This window comes from Notolepis coatsorum (genome assembly GCF_963971535.1).
Source record: "Notolepis coatsorum genome assembly, chromosome: 14".
NCBI lineage: Eukaryota > Metazoa > Chordata > Actinopteri > Aulopiformes > Paralepididae > Notolepis > Notolepis coatsorum.
The window spans coordinates 71331975-71353580 of NC_140178.1; the positions used below are offsets into that span (position 1 = coordinate 71331975).

The window sequence follows — 21606 nt, forward strand, 5'->3', positions numbered from 1 at the left end:
GAACCCGTCCGCTTCTATCATGTAGTCCTCTGTTTCCATCAGCCATGTAGAATCTGACGCATCCTCATCCGGCTCCAGCAACTCACCAAAACCAGGCCGTTCGCGTCTACAAGCCACCATCTTGCGACGGGAAGCGAGCTGACGCAAAATGTTTGCGTCTCAAATCCCCCGCAACCAAAGGCGCCGGCCGCCCAACAGCGGACGACTCCCCGGAAGCAGAGGAACCAGAGCCGGAACCAGGCCATCCCACAGGAGACGGCGCTGGTGCACCAGCTCCTTGGAGAGGCAAACTATCCATCGGACGTCTACTGGGCGTGGCTGCAGACCACGAGAGAGGCCTCAACCCCGCTCCAAGACGTACGACAGAGCGGGGTTGCCGCCAATGGAGAACCGCTGGTGAAGGGTGACCCTCCGAGGTAAACATTATGACTTAGCTTTTTTCTTTTTAAATATATGAGAGAAGAAAAAAGCAAGAAAAAATGTAAACACGTATCAACTTTCTTCAACTAAACAACCTCGTCAAGTGTGGGTATCTACCGAAGGCACTTCCTTGTGGTGAAAGTGAAGAAGGAGGCGAGTAGGTGACCACACACCTGCTTATGAAGGTAAGCGGATAAGGGTGTGGCCAGACGGATGTCGGTATGTAAAGGTACATTGTGGAGTTTTTTTATTCAGTGCTAGGCACGAAGTGAGGTTAGTGCAGAATGACTCTGAGCGGAGCCAGTATGAAATACAACCTTCTGTAGTGTGGTAGTGAAAGGGTTAACACTTTGTCGTGTGGCAGTGAAAGGGTTAACCGTTTGGTAGTGTGGCAGTGAAAGGGTTAAGTGGAATTTACACCCCCCCCCCCCCCCCCCCCCATCCTCGTCATATATAGGACATAATCTCTGGTTTATGGCCAGAATGGGATTTGGCCTTTGCATCCCATCTTCTTTACTCTGACCAGCATCTTATGGTAATGCGATAGCTCTACCATAAAATTATATACAAATGTGTCCTAGATGGCCAAAGCGATGCAGGGGCTGAATCAGGCTGTGGCCCCTGGATCACAGGCTGAGAAGTTGAATGGACAGATGTACCCCCCCCCCCCCCCAAAGAAGCCTAAAGTTCCTCCCCTTAGCCCCGCCCAGAAGAAGGGGAACAATTAATTGACTTTTAAAGCCACTGCTTTCTTTGGCCTATTCCACACTTCTCCTTGGCTGAGCATGGATTCACAAATTGGTGTGTTGAACTTTTTACGAGGACTAAATAGCTGCCAATGAAAGTGTAAATGACTGTGTGGTGAATGGGGCCCTCACAATAGCCCCTCGGCGACAAGGCCCCAAGCAGACATAATGACCATTGTCACGGCTGCTGTCATCCAGAAGCCGTCAGGGGCTCATGAATCCAAGGGGCCAAATTCAACCAATAGAAGTCCCCCCTCTCTCTCCATTCCCCTCATCCCATCACTATTCTCTTATTCTTGCGGTTACATATTCTGTATTCTTTCTGTAACATACTACATTATTATGTTATATTATTTTCTGTAAGGGGTCAAATTCCACCAGTAGAAGTAATTTCCCCTCATTCTCCTCATCCCATCACTTTTCTTCCTCTTTTTGCTGTTACAGATATTTCTGCCTGCCTCCTCTTAGGCATGTTCTTCTTCTAGGTATGTTCCTCTTCTAGTTATGTTCCTCTTCTAGGTATGTTCCGTTATGTTCTTCTTCTAAGGTATGTTCCTCTTCTAGGTATGTTCCTCTTCTAGGTATGTTCCTCTTCTATGTATCTATGAGGTTCTAGACCAGATGTTGATGTCAGTCAACCAACCCCAGTCTTTTGTTTCCTGTTGACTCTCACAATTACTCTCACATTACCATCAGTTATTTCCAAACGTGCCCGTTCTGAGCACTTGCCCATTTTGGTACTGGCCGATTGCTTCAGCCCCGGAAGTTCCCACGCAGCTCTCTGTTCCCTGTTCCCATCTCCCTGGGAAAACACCCGTTTCCCTTAAGTTACATGCCAAAACATAAAGTTGGCCAAATGGCACCAGATTCGACACTGCACCCAATTGGGTCCTCAGTAATACACCTGCCAAGTTGGGAAGTTGATCGGATTAACGGTTCTTGAGGTATGTGGTCATTGTTATAGCACCAACATCTGCACAAATGGCACCAAATTTGACACCAAACCCCTTCCCCTGGGTCCTCAGCAATACAGGCATCGAGCGTGAAGCCAGTCAGATGAATGGTTTTGGAGAAAGGGACAGACACGCACACATGCAGACAGAGACTCCTTCCTTTATAGTTAGATTCCCCCACTTTGAGAGTTTGTGCCTCATGCGTTCAAATGTGTGTCAAATGTGGTCAAATCTCAGCTGACATTTTGTTTCAGACAAGCCACCATCAATTTCATCTGTCCTCAAATCCTAAAAAACATACTCTTGCACATTTGGCAAAACTTGAACCCCCCCCCCCCAAAGCCAAGATTGTACTGATACTAACCAATGATGAGAGCATGCATTTAAATGTTTTTACATGGCATTGTCGCATATTAAGCATAATATGACAAATACAGTTGAATTCAGATTTGAGATCAATGTTCTTCAAATAAACTATGCTTGTTAATATCAAATCAAAATCAAATCAAATTTATTTGTAAGGCCCGACAACACACATTAATGTCCCCATGGGCCGGACACGTCTTCTTTAAACAAGTTAAGAAGAAACATAACAATAAGTCAAGAACAAAACAAGAACACCATAAGGTCCAACAAATTTAAAATAAATGCAAATAAATGAATGAATGCAAACACTCCCAGACATACCCCACGCGAAGGTAAGGAAAAACTCACTAAAACCTAACAATAGGGAAAAATGCACCACAGGCAGTGCGGAGGAGAGAAACCTTAGAAGGGCCATTCAAGGGGGGATCTATCTAATATGTAATCACAAGGTCATTATAATTATTTCCAGCACAGTGCCTGATGCTGTAAATACCTGCATAATGGCCGGTTGTTAAGGGTACTGTAAAAATGATGATGTTGCAATGAACATGAACATAAAAAGTTAAACATTGATCAAACTTTGTAGCCTACCCCCTCCACCCCCCCCCCTACCCCCCCCCCCCCCCCCATCATCCCCTCCCTCTGCATTGTCCTGGGGGGGAGGTTACCATGTCAAATTTCCAGGCTGAATATCGTCTGCTCTGTGGGGCTTTTGAGACCACACAATTCCCATCTCTGGGAATTGCAGCAGGCTCTCATGGGGAACGTTCCGGGGGAGCCCAGCAGGGCCCAGGGCCCCGGAGCCCCTCGGATGGCTCCCCGGCAGGAGTCCACCCTGGCTGGGAGGGTAATTGGTTTATCCCGCCGCCTGGCCCGCTTTCCCACATGGGCCATTGCTGTGGGGAGGCCCAGGGGTATAATATGGAAACAGCATGAACCCCTCCAGTGCTCCATGGGCATTCACCGCTCCTGCTATAGAGACGGCATGGGGCTCGGATACCAGGAGCACAAAGCCAAGGCAAAGATGTCTCTGGGCTTTAGAAAAGAACGCCTTTTTGGGTCTCCTTTCTTTGGTGGTCAGTATTTCTGTTGAAATTCTGTTGTGATAATTTAATTTCGGCTAGAAGTGACATTGTTTTTTTGTTCTTGTTGATTCATAAGGTAATGAGGTGGCGAGTCAGTCCAAAGTTCTATCAATGATGGCCATCACACGTCACATTGTGCACCTGGTTCAGTTTGCTAATACACCCTTTTCTCGCACCAAAACACAGGGCTCATACATGAATTAACAACAGCCAGAATTGAGCCCTGGAAACTAGTGGTCGACCGATATGTGTTTTTCAATGGCCGATGCTGATATTTAGAGAATTAATTTACCCGTAGTTTGGTTTGTTGAAGGCTTGTATACCATTACAATTACCAACTAACATATTTTTGTATTTTCTCACTAAAAGACTGGAATTGATCTAATTATACAGACAGTAAACATTGTATATGTTATTACGAGTGGCCAATAAAATATATTGAGCTTTGAAAGCTAATCATTTAAGCCTTAAATCTTCATAGGCTGCCTGCAGATGTGTCTGCAGATTTTTTTGTTTATTTGGCAGATGCAAATTAGATGCAGATTAGATGCAGATTAGATACAGATTAGATGCTGATTAGATGCCTATTAAATGCAGATTAGATGCAGATTATCTCAAAATGTCAAATATCGGCCAGATTAATGGGTCTAGCTCTACTGGAAACTATCTATGGTAAAATATATAATGTCATAAGATATATATGAAAAAGTCACAATATGCATCAGAGAGGTTAAACATGTTGTGAAATGATGATATGAGTTCTAACCATTATCTGATATGTACAAATACAACTGGATAATAACATTCACAGAACATTCACGTACCATTATCCAATATTTCCATTGTTAAAATAAGGTTAAATTAGACTATTTGATGTTATAAAGAAAAAAGAAAAGGGGAAAAAACCACAAGACAATCTCATTTTCTTTTATTACATATATAAATTGTATAGTACAAAGAACTAAATACATCAAAGAATATACAGAAAATCAGTAATGGCATTAGAACAATAGCTGTGTTAGCTGTGAACAATAGGAGCTGTGCAGCAATGGCATAGCTATCATGACTCATCTCATTCATCTACACTTGGTCTCACTTCAGTATGACTCGAGTCTCTCTGTCCCCAAGAAGAAGTCTGAAAAAGAGGGGAAAATGATCATATGACATTTCATTGTTAGTTGTTCAAGTGTCCTAAATCCACACTATCCTATTTCAAAGGCAAGACCACAACGGGGGCTAGCCAGCAGAGAAGGTGCCTGTCATTATGGACATGTTTCACTTACCGGACCAGCGCAGCCGCTACTAGGCCTCCTCCAATGGGCCCCACCCAGTAGACCCAGTGATAGGTCCAGTAGTTAGACACCAGTGCTGGACCGAAGGCTCTGGCCGGGTTCAGACAGGTACCAGATACATCCCCACTGTAAACAGGAACAGTCTTAAAGGAAAACTCCAACATTTTGGGAAATTAGCTTATTTAACATCTTCCCTGGAGTTAGACAAGAAGATACATACCTTTTTTGTCTCTGTGCGTGCATTTAGCTTTGGGAACAGTCGCTCCGTTAGCATAGCTTAGCTTCATCACTGGAAGTGAGGCAGGACAGTACCATGACGTTCCCTACAGGTTTGTTGATATTCTCATTCCTTCAAAGGATCCGAACCGATTGAAGTTTATGGATACCATGACTTAAAATCCTCTTACCTTGACGATTAAAAGCCTCCCCAATTTAGAAAACAGTAATCCAATGGCTGGTATTGATAATATACTACTAACTACTGGACGCTTGGAGCTAACCGGAGCTAACACAGAACAGGATGGTAAAGCAAATATAATGACTTCCTTTCTGGGGTTTTCAAAATAAAAGTGCGACGTTTATAGCAGCGGAAAACGTTTATTTTGTACATTATCTAACGTTAACACGAACCTAAACTAACATTACAACTAACCTAAAGTTAGTTTAGGTTCGTGTTAACGTTAGATAATGTACAAAATAAACGTTTTCCGCTGCTATAAACGTCACACTTTTATTTTGAAAACCCCAGAAAGGAAGTCATTATATTTGCTTTACCATCCTGTTCTGTGTTAGCTCCGGTTAGCTCCGAGCATCCAGTAGTTAGTAGTATATTATCAATACCAGCCATTGGATTACTGTTTTCTAAATTGGGGAGGCTTTTAATCGTCAAGGTAAGAGGATTTTAAGTCATGGTATCCATAAACTTCAATCGGTTCGGATCCTTTGAAGGAATGAGAATATCAACAAACCTGTAGGGAACGTCATGGTACTGTCCTGCCTCACTTCCAGTGATGAAGCTAAGCTATGCTAACGGAGCGACTGTTCCCAAAGCTAAATGCACGCACAGAGACAAAAAAGGTATGTATCTTCTTGTCTAACTCCAGGGAAGATGTTAAATAAGCAAATTTCCCAAAATGTTGGAGTTTTCCTTTAAATAGCTGAAATAGTTCAAGAATGTATACATATATATTCAGATGGTTCTCCTGTCTGAGGGTAGTTTCTATATAATCTAAATCAACGCAGGTCCACCACAAAACTCTGTTTTATGCTCAGATTTAAACCAAGAATTTCAACATGTTGTGCCAGACTCATTAATTTAGTATTATCAGTGGTAAATCTGTGTGGTGATTGAGAACCAAACAATGTGTTCCAGTTCCACCAGGTTCTTACACTACTTTTAGGCCAAAGATCCATCTGAATATCAAATGAGTAAAAAAGAAAAGAAAGGAAATAATTTAATAATTTAGGACCTGCTCAGAGGTCATCAATCGGCACACAAGCGATGCATGCATGCAATTCGTATCTGCGATTAACCCATCCCGTCGTCCTTCCCCCCCAAGGGCAGCCGGGAGCAGACAGGCGTCAACGTGAGCCGCGCCAGGGGACCAATCCAAGTGCTCCTGTCCGTCTTCGTCAAGGACGCCACAGCATTAGCGATCTATTGTTGTGCATGTTTTTCCATTGGGTTTATCTTATAGGGGGGGAAACCCTTGCGAGCACGGGGAGAACATGCAAACTCCACACAGAAAGGCCTGGGAGATACCCCACCTGGGTAACTGGCATCATGGAAACCTGGTCCCCAAGTGGGAATCGAACCCTGGACATTCTTGCTGTGAGGCGACAGTGTTAACCACTACACCACCGTGCCGCTTTAGAAAGGTTATCCTTGAAGCAGTTCAAATGATTCCCAGGGAAAAGCATGCACAGTTATGTCAATAGCTCAACATAATCTATCTTATCTTCATGTCTCCAGACACTAATGACAGAGCAAACACTAGATCCCACCCTCCTGATATGATCTATGAAATTCAAGTGACTGCAGTTTGACAAATGCATAACTTTCTCACAGCAATAAAGACCCTCCATTCTCCAGTCTCTTTTATCATCTCTTGTGTAAATCCTAGGAGATAGGATCAGACCATTCATTCTTACACATGTAGATCCACTATTCCTCTCACCAATTCCTCAGTTACTCAACCATAATGATGAACAGGTGCAACACTTTCTCCATAAATAAATGTATCCTAGATCATACTATGCCATTAAAACCATGCTGCTCAACAGAGACCCAGACACGATGACACAAGATGTCTGGGATGTCCAGTTATCAGATCAGATGAAGGTCTTTGTTGACAGAAGAAAGGCCACATAAACAATGTATTACTGTATCATTTAAGGGAGTGTTGCTCCTTTTCATCACTATGGACTTACGAACATGGACATAGTGGAGGGCAAACTCACCTAAACTAAGGTTACTTGCACCTTTATAAGCTGATATAAATCTTTATGATTGAAATTGACCTATCACAAGCCCCGCCCTCTTTCCCTGATCCTCCAGTCTTAACTGTTGCAGTCAGAGGAATAAGCAACAATTGTAACTGGAGGATGAAGAAAAGAGGGCAGGCTTTGAGATAGGTCAGTTGATAGTATAGCCTATAATAATTTACCGCAACCATTGACAGGAGGCGTAAAGATTTTTCCCAACCCACTTTCAGTTCCGCGTTCGGGTTCCACGATCTGATTGGCCACTGACGTTTCTCTCAGCGCCAATCGCGTTACGCCTAGATCACTGGTTAAGCTTGGCGACTCTTTCGAAGTCGCTCTCTTTCGAAGTTGGTTAAGGTTAGAGTTTGTCAGTGGTCTATCGCCCTGCTCTAAAGACAAACTCTAACCTTAACCAACTTCGAAAGAGAGCGACTTCGAAAGAATCGCCAAGCTTAACCAGTGATCTAGGCGTACGCGATTGGCGCTGAGAGAAACGTCAGTGGCCAATCAGATCGCGGAACCCGAACGCGGAACTGAAAGTGAGTTGGGAAAAATATTTACGCTGACAGGAGAGTACATGTAACCACTGCATCACTACTTACTACACATATAACACAGCACTGTGGATAGAACTCGAACTTGTTTGAGCACAAATAATGTGTTTCTTCAGCCACTTACCCAGCCAGGACGTTGATGATGACGGTGCAACCGACCATGAATGGCACCAAGGGGCTTCTGCTCTTGGCGTTGACGGCCCCCAGCAGCACCACCATAGTGACCAGGCAGGTCATGGCGACCTCCGCAAACAGAGCGCGCCCTAGCTGCTCATTGGACTGCAGCAGGGTGAAGGCTGCCCCCTGGGCTTTGCTATAGTTCTCACTTGAAGTCATTAACTGTGGACATTGGAGGAGAACATGCACTTAGCAGTGGAGTGTGTGTGTGTGTGTGTGTGTGTGTGTGTGTGTGTGTGTGTGTGTGTGTGTGTGTATGTATGTATGTATGTATGTATGTATGTATGTATGTATGTATGTATGTATGTATGTATGTATGTATGTATGTATGTATGTATGTATGTATGTATGTATGTATGTATGTATGTATGTCTGTCTGTGATTCCACCTCTCCAACTAGCTCCAGGTTAGATTAAGGTTTATATTTCTATATCATGTCAGGATGAGTTTATAGAACTCATGGCGTATAGTTCTAGAAACGTCAGTATTTGGGGGCAGGCTGATGTGTTGTTTTGACAAGGTTCTCACCTTTGCCATGGAAGCTCCCAGCACCCCTCCTACCACTTGACTGACCAGGTAAGGGACCACCATCTTCAAACCCATGCCTCCACACAGGTAGATCGCCAGGGTGAAGGGCGGGTTAAAATGTGAGCCACTGGGGAGAGAGAGGGGGTTTAAAGAGGTTTAAAAGTTCTGGTTATCCATTTTACACATAATTGTACCTCTGTCTCACAATGTTATCAGTCAAGAAGTTCACTATGAAAAGACTCAGACAGCACAAGATAAGATAAGGGCCATTATCAGTAGATTAGCCTAAAAACACAGTAATTTATATTAACTTATTCATTAGTTGTTTTTATTTGTTTATTCATTGAGGTGTTTTTACAAATGTCAACATATTCCATGTGTCAAGTATGCCGTTATCTATAATGTCTATAATCAGTGTGTGAAGAAGCAACATGAGCATCACTGTGCTGAGAGTAATGTCACCCTGGAAGAATAATAGAGGTTTTACAACCATGTGTCTTATCTTTACAAGCACCACTTTAACTGAATGCGCCCCAGACACACAATAACCACGGCAGATGTTAAGAAATGTTCTTGTGGAAAACAAAATATGAAGCATTTGTGTATTTGTCCATAATTTATCACAACCTGATCACTCAGAAACAGCACATCCAGTGAATCATCGCATATTTCACCACCAGGTACTGTATGCAATAGACAGACATCAACAGACACACACACACAAGACTTCATAAGATCTGAGAGATCCAGAGAGACACACTACTCACCTGATCTCAGCCATGCACGCCACCATGACAGCCACGGCCAGGCCGTGCACCAGAGCCGGCTGGAGCCTCCCCGTGGTCTCTGTGTTCTCGATGACCGAGACGCAGCCGATGAAGACGAAGAGCGTGGTCCCTACCAGCTCGGCCACACAAGGCTGGATCAAACGCTCAAACATGTTAGGGGGCCTGGCCGGAGGCGGCCCCTTGGACTCCGAGTTCACCAGAGGAGCTCCGAGGTCTCCCATCTCCAGCTTCCCTTCAGCCATGGTGTAGAGTTTGAGTCAGAGTGGAGAGAGGGGACGTTTTTCAGAGCTGAAGATATAACCCGCGTCCAAATACCTCTCGCGTCGACTAATCACCTGAACTTTGGTAGGTTCATGAGGGTCTAGGGTCCTCAGGGAGGGGGGCATAAAGTAGTGTTGCTTCATTGACCTTAGACTCCCTGAATCTCCTGTTAAGTTAGCATCACATGGGGTCTTCTTTCACTAGGGATAAGTTCACTGGGGAATAACAAGGTGCTTTTGCTGACAAGATGATGATAAACTGAAATGATGGACTGTTTTAAAAAGCTGCTGGCTTGTTGGCACCGATTGAAACTTAATGATTTACTTGGAAGTTAGTTAATCATGCTTTCTTTAGCCAGTCTCTCACAACAGGGCAAAATAGCATATCCCAGGGCAAAATCTAAAAGAGATCAAAAGAAATTGAGCAAAAATAAATAATGATTAAGCCCCGATTTGTTGGTGTTTATAATGGCAATAAACAGGGACTGATTAAAGTACTGGCTCTGTTGTTGAAACCTGAGCCATGCATTTTGAGATTGATGGTATTCCTACACTGTATTTTCTTTAAAATCCCCAATCCCCATCCCAATTTCTTTGTACCTTATCATACATTCCCATTTCCCATGCATTCTCGAGCTTGATTTATTAGTAAATATGAAACAAAAAGGTTCACTGTGTACCTTCACTGTCTGCCTCCACCTTGTTTCAGTCATATATATTGAAGATAAACATGATTTATTCTATTAATGTCTTGATTATACTGAATTCGTTTTTTTTGGCATAAAATGTTATCACACAAAGCGAATAGCACTTGTATTGATAAATGGGAGTAAAAGAATAAACATGAACACCACACAAGGGTTAAAATGTAACACTGCATGGATCTAAGTGTGTGGAAATCCCTTCATTCATTTTGGACTCCAGTGCATTAGTTAACATTACCAACATGAACAAAATCTAATCAAATAACAGAACATTATTTACCTATTTTTACCTTGTATTTATTTTTATTTACATAGTGCTTTAAAATGATTAAAACATGTCTCCATTCTCTTTTCTTATTTTCTCACAACATGTCAAGAAAGAATGAGGACAAACAAAGAAATCAACTAAAACAGGTACAACTTGATAGGCAGTGGTTGGAGATCAAGGTCCTAATCTCTGCAACAGAGGGGAGAATCTCAAACTTTAGAGCATGTTAGAGGTCATTCCAAAGTTCCGAGCAAACTTGGGGGACCTTAAGAACTAGCTAATTAATGGGTCACATGGATTCTACAACTCCATTCCAAGGAGGTAGCTTACCAATAAGGGCCTTGAAAATAAACAAAAACGATGTTTGTCGCCTCTCATCCAGAGAGGGCCAACCAACCTTATCATAAAGGAGGCAATGGATGCATCCTTTATTATATTTGTTTATGTTTGGATCACTTATTGGGCCTTTAAACACAACTTTAGAAAATAAAATATCATTGGGGAATGTGCATCAGTCAGCCTTGCCAATAATGCACACCAGTAATACAGTAAATGGTATCCAAAGTGCTTTAAAACTTATGTCTCACACTCACCCATTCACTCACTCGTTAACTGCAGAGGCAACCATGCGAACCATGCCAACCTGCTCCTCAGGAGCAGTTAGGGGTTCAGTGTCTAGCTCAAGGACACTTCGACATGCTGCCAGGAGTAGCTGGAATCGAACAGAGAACCTTCTGATTACCAGACGACCGATCTACCTCCTGAGCCACTGTCACCCCCAAGTAGATACGATAATGCAGAACGTCCCCTAAGTATTACCCCTGTGCAAAGACTGTATCTTGATTTTAATTGGTGAACAAACAAGACTACAGAAAAATAACTCCAGTCAGCATGGAGCTTCATGGACTGGTCACTGAACATCATGTCACAATACAGCAAATTCCAATTGTTCAATCATTTGCACAAATATGATCACACATTAAGTGAAATATATGAGTTCCTTGCGTATTCATTAATGAAAAGCCCATTTTGGTCATGAGAGTGAGGATTAGAAGGGCGGCTACGTGGCGCAGTGGGCAAGGCACTCGCAACGAATGCTGGAGACTAGGCTCGAACAAGAATGCCTCCTGTTCGAGCCCCACTCTCCACATTGCTTTCAGTTTAGCTGGTCGTCCACAGTAATACACATTGGCCGTATTACGGAGAGGGAAACTGAAGGGTGGGGATCGGGCGTTGTGGACAGCGACTCCTACAGGTCGGTTGGTGCGCCTGCGTAGTAGAATCAAGAAGCGACGGGGGCGGGGCCCCTCCAAAGCCCAGACCCCCGACGCTGAAAGATCGAGCCGCGCAGGTGCAAAGATGCGACGGCTGTTACCTCGAGTATCGGAGGGGACTCGTGCTATGTATGACTTAGTCCACATTGCAGCCGGCTTGTGGGAGGCAAGAAACAACGTTCGAAGACAGGGGAGGGTTGAATTGGAAGATATGAAAATTGGGATGGGAGAAAAAATAGAAAATGGGAGAAAAAAATGGATCAAAAAAAGAGAGTGAGGATTAGAGAGCTATGCTGTCCTTAACCCTTTCACTGCCACACTACAGAAGGTAGTGAAAGGGTTAACCTTCTGTGTATTGTCGCAGTGAAAGGGTTAACCGTTTGGTAGTGCGGCAGTGAAAGGGTTAACCAGAGGTTAGAACTACAGTAAACATGGCTGCCCAGAGAGAGACTACAGTAAACATGGATCCCCAGAGAAAGAGAGTGAGAGTAATCTTTGCTGCGGCATCCCCTCCTTTTAGAGAGGTTTATTTAACCATTTCGGGGTGAGCGTTTTTGGGGACATCTTCTCGGAATTCTGAACTCCATACTGTAGGTTTCAATAACCGGTAGCCATTATTACATCATCATCATTAGAATGTTCTGAAGTTCTGAAGATTCTAATCTCACATGTGCGATTGTGACACCCGAAAGGGTTAATACCGTATGTAGGACGATAACGACAATCAATAATGAGAACAGCAAATCAGAATAGTTTTCAAAATCATTTATTAGCATTAGGTGACAGGCAGCAGAGGTGGAGGAATGGGGCTGAGGTCATAGTTCAAGGAGCCCCCGCTGGTCACATTGGTCTCCCGACAACACTATTTGGCCCACCAGAGGGTTCCAGGGAGTAACAAGAGACTGTATGAGATACTAAATGAGGAGTTTATTATCACTTGGACAGACTGTTGACATAAGACTTAAGATATTTAACAATTTTTAAATATCGATTCACATTCTGTGGCCCACAGCCCACCACCCATGTTGTATTTTGGCTCTTTGACTTTTCCACATCCAAAAGGTTTTCTAGTAGATACATAAACTACTAGAGATACCTTCATATCTCAAATATGTTTCTTCATTTCAAAAGTGGAATGAGGGGCGGCCGGGTAGCGCAGCGGACTAAGCGTCTGTCTACCACCGCAGATACACTGGTATCGAATCCGGCTTTCAGCGGTGCCTCCGGCTTGGCCGGTCGTCATACTGACACAATTGGCAGTGTCAGCGGGTGGGAAGCCGGTGGGTGGTATCCTGGTCGTTGTAAACAGCGACTCCTACAGGTCGGTCAGGGCGCCTGCACAGCAAGGGAAGGAACTGGTGAAGGTAGTGTGATCCTCCCACGCGTTACACTTCACCAATGAGAGTCCGCGCTGTCAGGTGAAAAGAGGCTGCTGGCTGTCTCCTATGTATCGAAGGAAGCATCTGATAGACTTCAGGGCTCCCTAGACCGGCAAGTAGGGGGCAAATGCATGCAAAGACCAGGAAGGGGAGGGGGGAATTGGCATAACGATTAAATTGGGATGGGAGAAAAATACAGAAAAAATAGGAGAAAAAGTAGATAAAAAAAGAAAAACGTGGAATGAGTATACAAAAACAATACCTGGAGGATACATGTCTGATTTTAAAGTGAACAAAGTGATTTCACAAAGGAATTCTTCGACAATAAATAAAATCTTTCAGCATCACATACATCATACACATTTGAAGAAATTCCATATTAGGGATATACTAACACAAGCGCTCAGTCAGTTCCACTTCAAAGAGGACAAAGACTAATTGACCTATTTCTAACTGATCATGTTTTTATTTTGTTGTCTTCAAAATAATTACCATCTAATAATTACCATCGCTTTCTATTGAATGCACATTAAATAAAAAATCTCATCATTCTTACACATTTTCTGAAGTGCTGGATTCTTTTATCTAGCCGAAATGTGTTGTGTCCACTATTTACCCATCAAGGTGGTTAAAACTGTGTTGATTTCAAACCAGAGTGTATAAAAAAGAATGAGTCTACCTTCATTAATACAGAAAGGTATATCAAAAATAGCTGTTCATATAGCTCAATAGCTCAACATAGCCTCATTCAGTTTAAGGTGCTGCATCACCTGCATTTTTCAAAATTCTAATTCTCCAACATCCTCCCAAATGTAGATCCCATATGTGACAGATGTAGACTTTCTCCGACATCTCTAGGACATTCATTTAGTCAGTGTCCTAATCTGTTCACTAATTGGAGCTCAAGCTTTAAAACACTGTTGGAAGGCTGGAAAAAATATATGTGTTTGAATAATAAAAACAATAGTTGTAAAAGGTAAAAATTGCAAATGGCATTGAGCTTCAGAGGACTTGAACGTGATATCATCTCAAGAAAACACGGATTTGTCTGTCACCCAGCAGTAATCTGAAAAAGAAGGAAATGACAACATCATGGTCAAGAACTATGAAACAAAAACCATTTAAATCAATGTGTGTAAAAGCTAATGTTTGTACCACACACTGTAAATTCATGTTTATTTCTAAAGATAGGTCCCAGACAAAAATATTGCTTCTAACAAGGCATAATGAAGATAAAAAGGTGTAAAAAGAATGTGGTTAACAAGCTAACAGCGGGCAAGCGGCAGCGGCGCATCATAAAAGCACGTTTAAAGTCAAGAGACATGGTTAATGTTTAGTTTAGATGATGGGGAACCCGTCCTATGTGTTTCAATAGGCTGCATGTCAGTTTGTGTGCAGATATGGAGAGATAAGGCAGACATGCGCCACTGGAAGGAAAACATGCTTCCGCCACACAAGCGCTCAGTCACTTCCACTTCAAAGAGGACGAAGACGAATTTACCTATTTCTAACTGATCATGTTTTTATTTCGTTGTCTTCAAAATAATTACCATCTAATAATTACCATAGCTTTCTATTGAACGCACAGAGAGGAAAGTGATATCCATCTTCTTGTCTGACTCTGGAGAAGACGGTAAGCGTATTTCCCATAATGTTGGCATGTTCCTTTAAAGGCCAGTTTGATTGCTGGAGCTCAGAACAAAAACAACACACGCTCCAAAGTGTGGGTGGGTCCACTTTCTAAGTTGTCTTGAATGGAAATAAGCCCATCCAGAAGTATAAGGGTGGTTTGTGTGTGTGTGTGTGTGTGTGTGTGTGTGTGTGTGTGTGTGTGTGTGTGTGTGTGCGCGTGCGTGTGTGTGTGTGTGCGCGTGCGTGTGTGTGTGTGTGTGCGCGTGCGTGTAGGACAAAGCACTATACCTTACAAGGCTGCCAGTAAGCACAGCCCCTGCCATGGGCCCAACCCAGTAAATCCAATGGTAACTCCAGTAGTTGGCCACCACAGCTGGGCCAAACGCCCGAGCAGGGTTCATACATGCTCCAGACACGGCTCCCCTATATCGGGGGGGGGGGGGGCGGCAACAACACAAGAGAAATTAGAGAAAGATATATAACTATGTTGTAATTACACCCAAGCATAATGCACAAGGGCGTACTGTAATCCCTCATGTCTGTATATGTGTGTTTGAGTGTCTGTCTTACTGTCCGTGACAAAGGAAAAAGTAAATCAATACAGTTCAAAACTACAACAGCAATGACCACTTATCCCCAATAGATGTCGCCAAAATAAACAAACAATTTGTATTTTAAGGATTGCCACTTAAAGGATGGGGGCACCCATGGAATTATATAGGACACCCCTATGTGACATCTACTCTTGACCCCCCCCCCCCCCCCCCCCCCCATGATCCCAAGATCAGGTCTGAGAGGGTTAACTGAAGTGCCAATAGAAAATAGACGGCACGGTGGCACAGTGGTTAGCACTGCTTGCAGTACCTGGGTTCGAACCCCAGCAGGTGTGGAGTTTCTATGTGGAGTTTGCATGTTCTCCCTGTGTTTGCGTGGGTTTCCTCCAGGTACTCTGGTTTCCTCCCACACCACAAAGACATGCATGGTAGGCAGGGACTACAGATGAAAACTAGCTCATTAGCTAATTCTGGCACATTTACATTGATGTGGAAACTGAAGATGTTGATTAATGTGCACTGTCCCTGGGTAAAAAAAACAAACATAAAAAACAGTGGACGCTCCAGTGGACGCTCACCCTGCCAGTATGTCCGCCGTCACTGTGAGCCCTATGCAGAGAGGGGCCAGCAGGCTGGAGGTGTGCTTGTTCACCGCTCCCATACACACCACCACGGTGAGGAACAGGGTCATCACCACCTCCGCTACTGTGGCCGGGCCAACCTGGGCCTCCTCCACCACTGTATTGAACGCCGCCCCGGAGCTGTTGGCGTAGTTCGCCTCTGAACTGATGACCTGAGACACAAGGGCAAATCAAAGAGGGGAGAATGTCACTGCTGCTGCTGCTGCTGGGTGAAAACCTTGTATCTCCCAAAGCGTCAACTTTTCAGGGATTAGATTTTTTTATTTTATTTAACCTTTATTTAACCAGGAAGATTAAAATGTATTGTCATTATACAGCACAAGTACAGTACGAGGAAAATAAGTTTGGCATCCAACCAGAGTGCAAATGTAACAGTAAAGTGCAACAGCAATATACAATGTACAGGTGATTCAACTGGGTATAAAATATATAAAGTGAGGTGCTAATCAGATGTATGTACAGAGTTGTAATACCAATATGTACAGTGATACAGACCTGTATAAAGACAGTATGGTCGTAGTCATACTGGCCAGCAGCGTAACGAGTAAGAGTAGGTAAGGCATATGTGCCCTGGTCAGGGTCCTAAATGACCTTCTCATGGCGGCCGACTCCAGTTCCCCCAGCTTACTGATCCTGCTTGACCTGAGTGCCGCTTTTGACACGGTGGACCATTGCACTCTGTGTCAGCGCCTCCGGGAGGTGGGAGTTACAGGGAAGGCTCTCGACTTCTTCCACTCCTACCTCTCGGAACACAGAACACATCACCCCAGTCCTCCATTCCCTTCACTGGCTCCCAGTCCCAATTAACCAGCGGATCACCTTCAAGGTTCTGCTGCTGGTCTATAAGGCCATAAACCACTCTGGCCCGACCTATCTCCAGGACCTCCTCTCCCCTCAACCTGCATACAGGTCACTCAGGTCTGGCAGCCAAAACCTCCTCGCCATCCCACGCAGGCTGTCGACCATGGGGCACCGTGCTTTTTCGACACTGGGGCCGCGCCTGTGGAATCAGCTGCCGGGGTGCGTGAATGCCACCTACAACAGAACTGCGTTTCCGCGTTGCTCTGATTGGCCACTGACCCCACGTGACCCTACCCTATTACACGCTCCCTTATCGACGCGCGTTATGCGACGCTCTACAGCTCTGCCGCTGACTTCCTCGCAGAACAGCTGTTTCCGTATTTATAATATTGGAAACGCCGCGCTGTGAGCGCTGTGAAGCACCTCTGTATTAAATGCAGACTCATCAATCAATCAATAACAACATTAACGATAATGTTAACGTTAGCATTAGGCTAACGCCAAGCTGTAATGTTACCAGTCTATATCTGCTAACGTTAGCATTAGGTAATAATAACCGGTTTAAAATGGATGGTGATTACCTCACATTGTGTCTATTCTGCTAGCATTAACGTTACTAGTACAAACAATCAAACCAAAACATTGACATCTAATTTATCTTTAGATATTTACTCAACCTCTAATGTCTAACTATGAATGAACACAACACTCTAACTTAACATCTTTAGCTAATAAAGTACTCAACCTCTACTGTCTTTAACTATGAACAAACACAACATTCTAACTTACCATCTTTAGATAATAAAGTACTCAACCTCTACTGTCTTTAACTATGAACAAACTGTAGAGGGATATAGTACTAAAAATTCGCCTGTTCGAATCCAGCTCACAGCTGAATGAATGAATGAATGAATGAAAACTTTATTTAACAGATTGCAGAATGGGTACAATACAGTACGGCTCAATACATACAATTGTTAAGGGGATGCAGACCTGAGAAAGACGTTTGTCTTGTTTCCATCAGGGTCCCCCATTTTCAATTCATATAGATAATGATAAGCTCCGGGGTTATCACCAGCTTGGCTGGCCGTTCACACTAATACAATTGGCAGTATTAGAGGGTGGGAGAAGCTGGCGGGGTGGGTCCGGGTCGTTGTAAACAGCGACTCCTACAGTTCGGTCGGGGCGCCTGCTAAGCGCGGATAGGATCTAAGTGGGATAGTGTGATCCTTCCACACGCTACGCCCTCTCAGTGAGAATCCGCGCTGCCAGGTGAAAAGAAGCGGTTGATTGGCTGGACGTGTGTCGGAGGAAGCACGTGGTAGCCTCCACTCTCCCAGACCGACTGTGGGGGGTAAGTGCGCAGCGACCAGGAAGGGGATTGGGAATTGGCATAACGACTAACATTGGGATGGGAGAAAATCAGAGGAAAAAGGAGGGGGAAAAAGTTGTTATTTTTTTTTTTTTAATATATTTTTATTTCATTTTTTGGAAGAAAAGGCAGGATATATAATGCACATACAATGCACATACAATGCACATAAAAACATACATTTAAATTTTTTGCCAATTACTTGCATTGGCTTGCCCCTTGCCTCATTTAAAATAAAAAACTCCTACCCCCTAACCCCTGCACCAACCACCGTTGACAAAAAATAAATAAAATAATAATAATAATAGTACCCCCCCCCCAACCCACCCCGTCATAGGCCTGAGAAGAAAATTAATTGAACAAAAATTTCAACAAAGACCGAAAAACTAAAAAAAGAACTAAAAGGAATTATACAGATATAATTAGTTATGTCCTGCTAGCTATATATTGAAGGTCCTAACTTGATAGAGAATATGGTTCCAGCTATCTATTGTTTGATATCTTGCCCCATTTAATCTAGCTGTAGAAAGCTCCATTGTTACAACATCAGCTAATAACTGTTTCCAGTGATTAAAGGGCAGAGAGTGTGGAGCTTGCCATCGCAGCGCCAACATTTTTTTTGCAGCAGTACTTCCTGCCAGCCAAAATCGTCTCTGAACAATACTTAAAGCTAAAGAATCATCATCATTAAGGAGAAGTAATTTGGGACAACAGGGAATATGTTTTTGTAATACTTTAGATAGATAATTAGTTATCTGTTCCCAGAAACTTTTAACTGTGGGGCATTCCCACATCATATGTGTAAAAGTACCAGTAGTATTTAGAGAACAAAGTGTACAGTTTGGTGACATAGCACGTCTCATTCTATAAGCTTTCTGGGGGGTTAAATATGTTTTATGGACAAAATTGAAATGAATCTGCTGATGATTTGGGTTTCGTGATGCCATAGTAACATTTCCCCAAACTCTGGTCCAATTGATAGAGTGATGGTGTTCTAATCCCAATTCTGTGCTCCACGATTGGATAACAGGTATTAACGAAGTACATCTTTGTGATAGATCTTTATAAATTATAGAGACTTGTCCTTTGGAGAGACCTGCAGTTTTTTTAGAGAAAGTAATTAACGGGTTAGTAGTTGGTTTGGTCCATGGAACTCCATAGGCTCGCATAGCCGAGCGGAGCTGTAAATATAAAAAAAGGAGGTGCCAGGTAAGTTATATGACTCTTTCAGATCTGAGAATGTTCTTAGACCATTGTCCTCCATAACATCGCCAAGTACATGAATGCCACAGTTGGACCATGATTGAGCTACAAAACTGCGGCCTCCGCTAAGCAAAAACGGGTTATGAAATAAGGGAGTCTGCTCATGCCACTTATTATCCCAATTAAGTAACTTTTCATATTTGCGCCATAAAGATATGGCATGCGCTATTATCGGACCATAACGTAATCTACATTGCTTTAGTGAAATATCTGTAAAGACAATGTCTTGTAAACGAATCGGCGCCACAATATGTTTTTCAATATTAAGCCAGGGGGCCTCAGAATTTAAATTAAACCAACTCAACAGAGGACGAAATGATAACGCTTGAAAATATAACTTAAAATTTGGCACAGTTAAACCACCAGATTGCCGCTCATTTTGTAAGGTAGTAAGTTTAACCCGAGCTCGCTTGCCTCGCCATATACATTTTGAGACTGCTCTATGTAAATTTTCCCAATGAGCAACAGGTGGGGCAATAGGAATCATGGAACTACAGAAGTTTACTCGAGGTAATATGTTCATTTTGATAATAGAGACTCTTCCGGAAAGGGAGACAGGTATATTACACCATCGATTGAGATCATTTATGATTGACCTAATGGTTCTATAGTTTACGGACACAATTTTTTCAATTGAAGGAAATATATCAATACCAAGATATTTAAATTGTGTTACAACCGGGATCTCATGGTCAAGCACAGAGTTAGGAGTGGTTCTTAGGTACATTAGTGCTGATTTGGTCCAGTTTATTTTATAACTTGAAATTGAACTGAATTTTTCAAAGATTTTCAGGAGGCTTGAGAGAGACTGAGATACATTCTCCATATATAACAAGATGTCATCCGCATAAAGCGAAATATGATGATCAGTAGAATTTACAGAGATTGGCTTAATGTTTTCTGATTGCCGTATAGCTTGGGCTAAAGGTTCAAGGGATAAAATAAACAAGCTTGCAGAGATCGGATCCCCTTGCCTGCTTCCACGAGTAATTTTGAAAGGAGGAGAACTAATATCTCCGGTTATGACACTGGCTGATGGATTAGAAAATATTATTTTTACCATATTTATAAAATTTTGACCTAGTCCCATATGTTTCAGTACAGCCCAAAGATAGGTCCACTCCAGACGGTCAAAGGCCTTCTCTGCGTCAACAGAGAGAACAGCTGATGACACTTTAGCTTGAGAGGCGGAGTTGACAATGTGAAGGAGACGTCGCAAATTATCAGACGAAAGCCTTTTTTTAACAAAACCACTTTGATCTGGGTGAATCAGTTTAGGTAAAAACTTTTCAAGACGGCAAGATAATACTTTAGAAAATAGTTTGGCATCTGTATTAATTAAAGAAATAGGGTGCCAATTAGAACACTGGTTTGGATCTTTACCTTTTTTTAATAAAAGAGAGATTAGGGACATATTCACGTCTCTCCCTAAGGAGCCTTTAGATATGGATATATTAATCATCTCAAGTAGTAGCGAGCCTAAGACGTCCCAGAACCGCAAATAAAATTCAGGGGGAATGCCATCCCACCCTGGAGACTTGCCTTTATTCATATTTTCCAGAGATGTTTTGAGTTCTTGCAATGATATAGGAGCACCCATTAAACTTGATTCAACTGGTGACAAAACAGAGAGGTTAAGGCCACTTAAAAAGGATTCAATCTCTTCAGAGGGACGCTCGCCTTCTGTAGTATATAAATCATTATAACATTTTGCAAATCTTGTATTGATTAATTTTGGATCTGTAAGCAGCTCACCATTTTCTGATGTAACAGTAGTAATATTTCCTACAAGATCACTATTGCGTAGTTTGTTGGCCAATATTTGACTCGGTCGACTACCATGAAAGTATTGGTTTACTCTACCTTTATGGATGGAGGATTCGGCTCTTTTCCTGATAAGATCGTTTAGTTCACTCTTAACATTGGCTAGTGTGGCGGCAGTCTGTTGAGAGTAACGCCTCTGTTGAGATAGGTCCAAGGTAGACAGCATGGTTTCTAATTCCGATATTCGTTTTAGCTGAGATTTATTAAGACTTGAAGAGAAAGTAATAGCATTATTTCTGAC

The 21606-nt window shown here is 42.9% G+C and overlaps 1 protein-coding gene across 1 annotated transcript in view; it reads right to left on the reverse strand.

Annotated features, from left to right (window-relative positions):
• Positions 1-4849: 4849 nt before the first annotated feature.
• Positions 4850-21606, reverse strand: part of LOC311240564 (uncharacterized protein) — a gene marked incomplete at both ends in the record, with an annotated part of 30617 nt that continues 13860 nt past the window's right edge. The window contains 7 exons of the mRNA XM_084329140.1: positions 4850-4988; positions 8025-8239; positions 8606-8732; positions 9373-9625; positions 14319-14344; positions 15199-15333; positions 16043-16257. Coding sequence (XP_084185266.1) covers positions 4850-4988; positions 8025-8239; positions 8606-8732; positions 9373-9625; positions 14319-14344; positions 15199-15333; positions 16043-16257 — 1110 coding nt within the window. The remainder of the gene's footprint in view (positions 4989-8024; positions 8240-8605; positions 8733-9372; positions 9626-14318; positions 14345-15198; positions 15334-16042; positions 16258-21606) is intronic.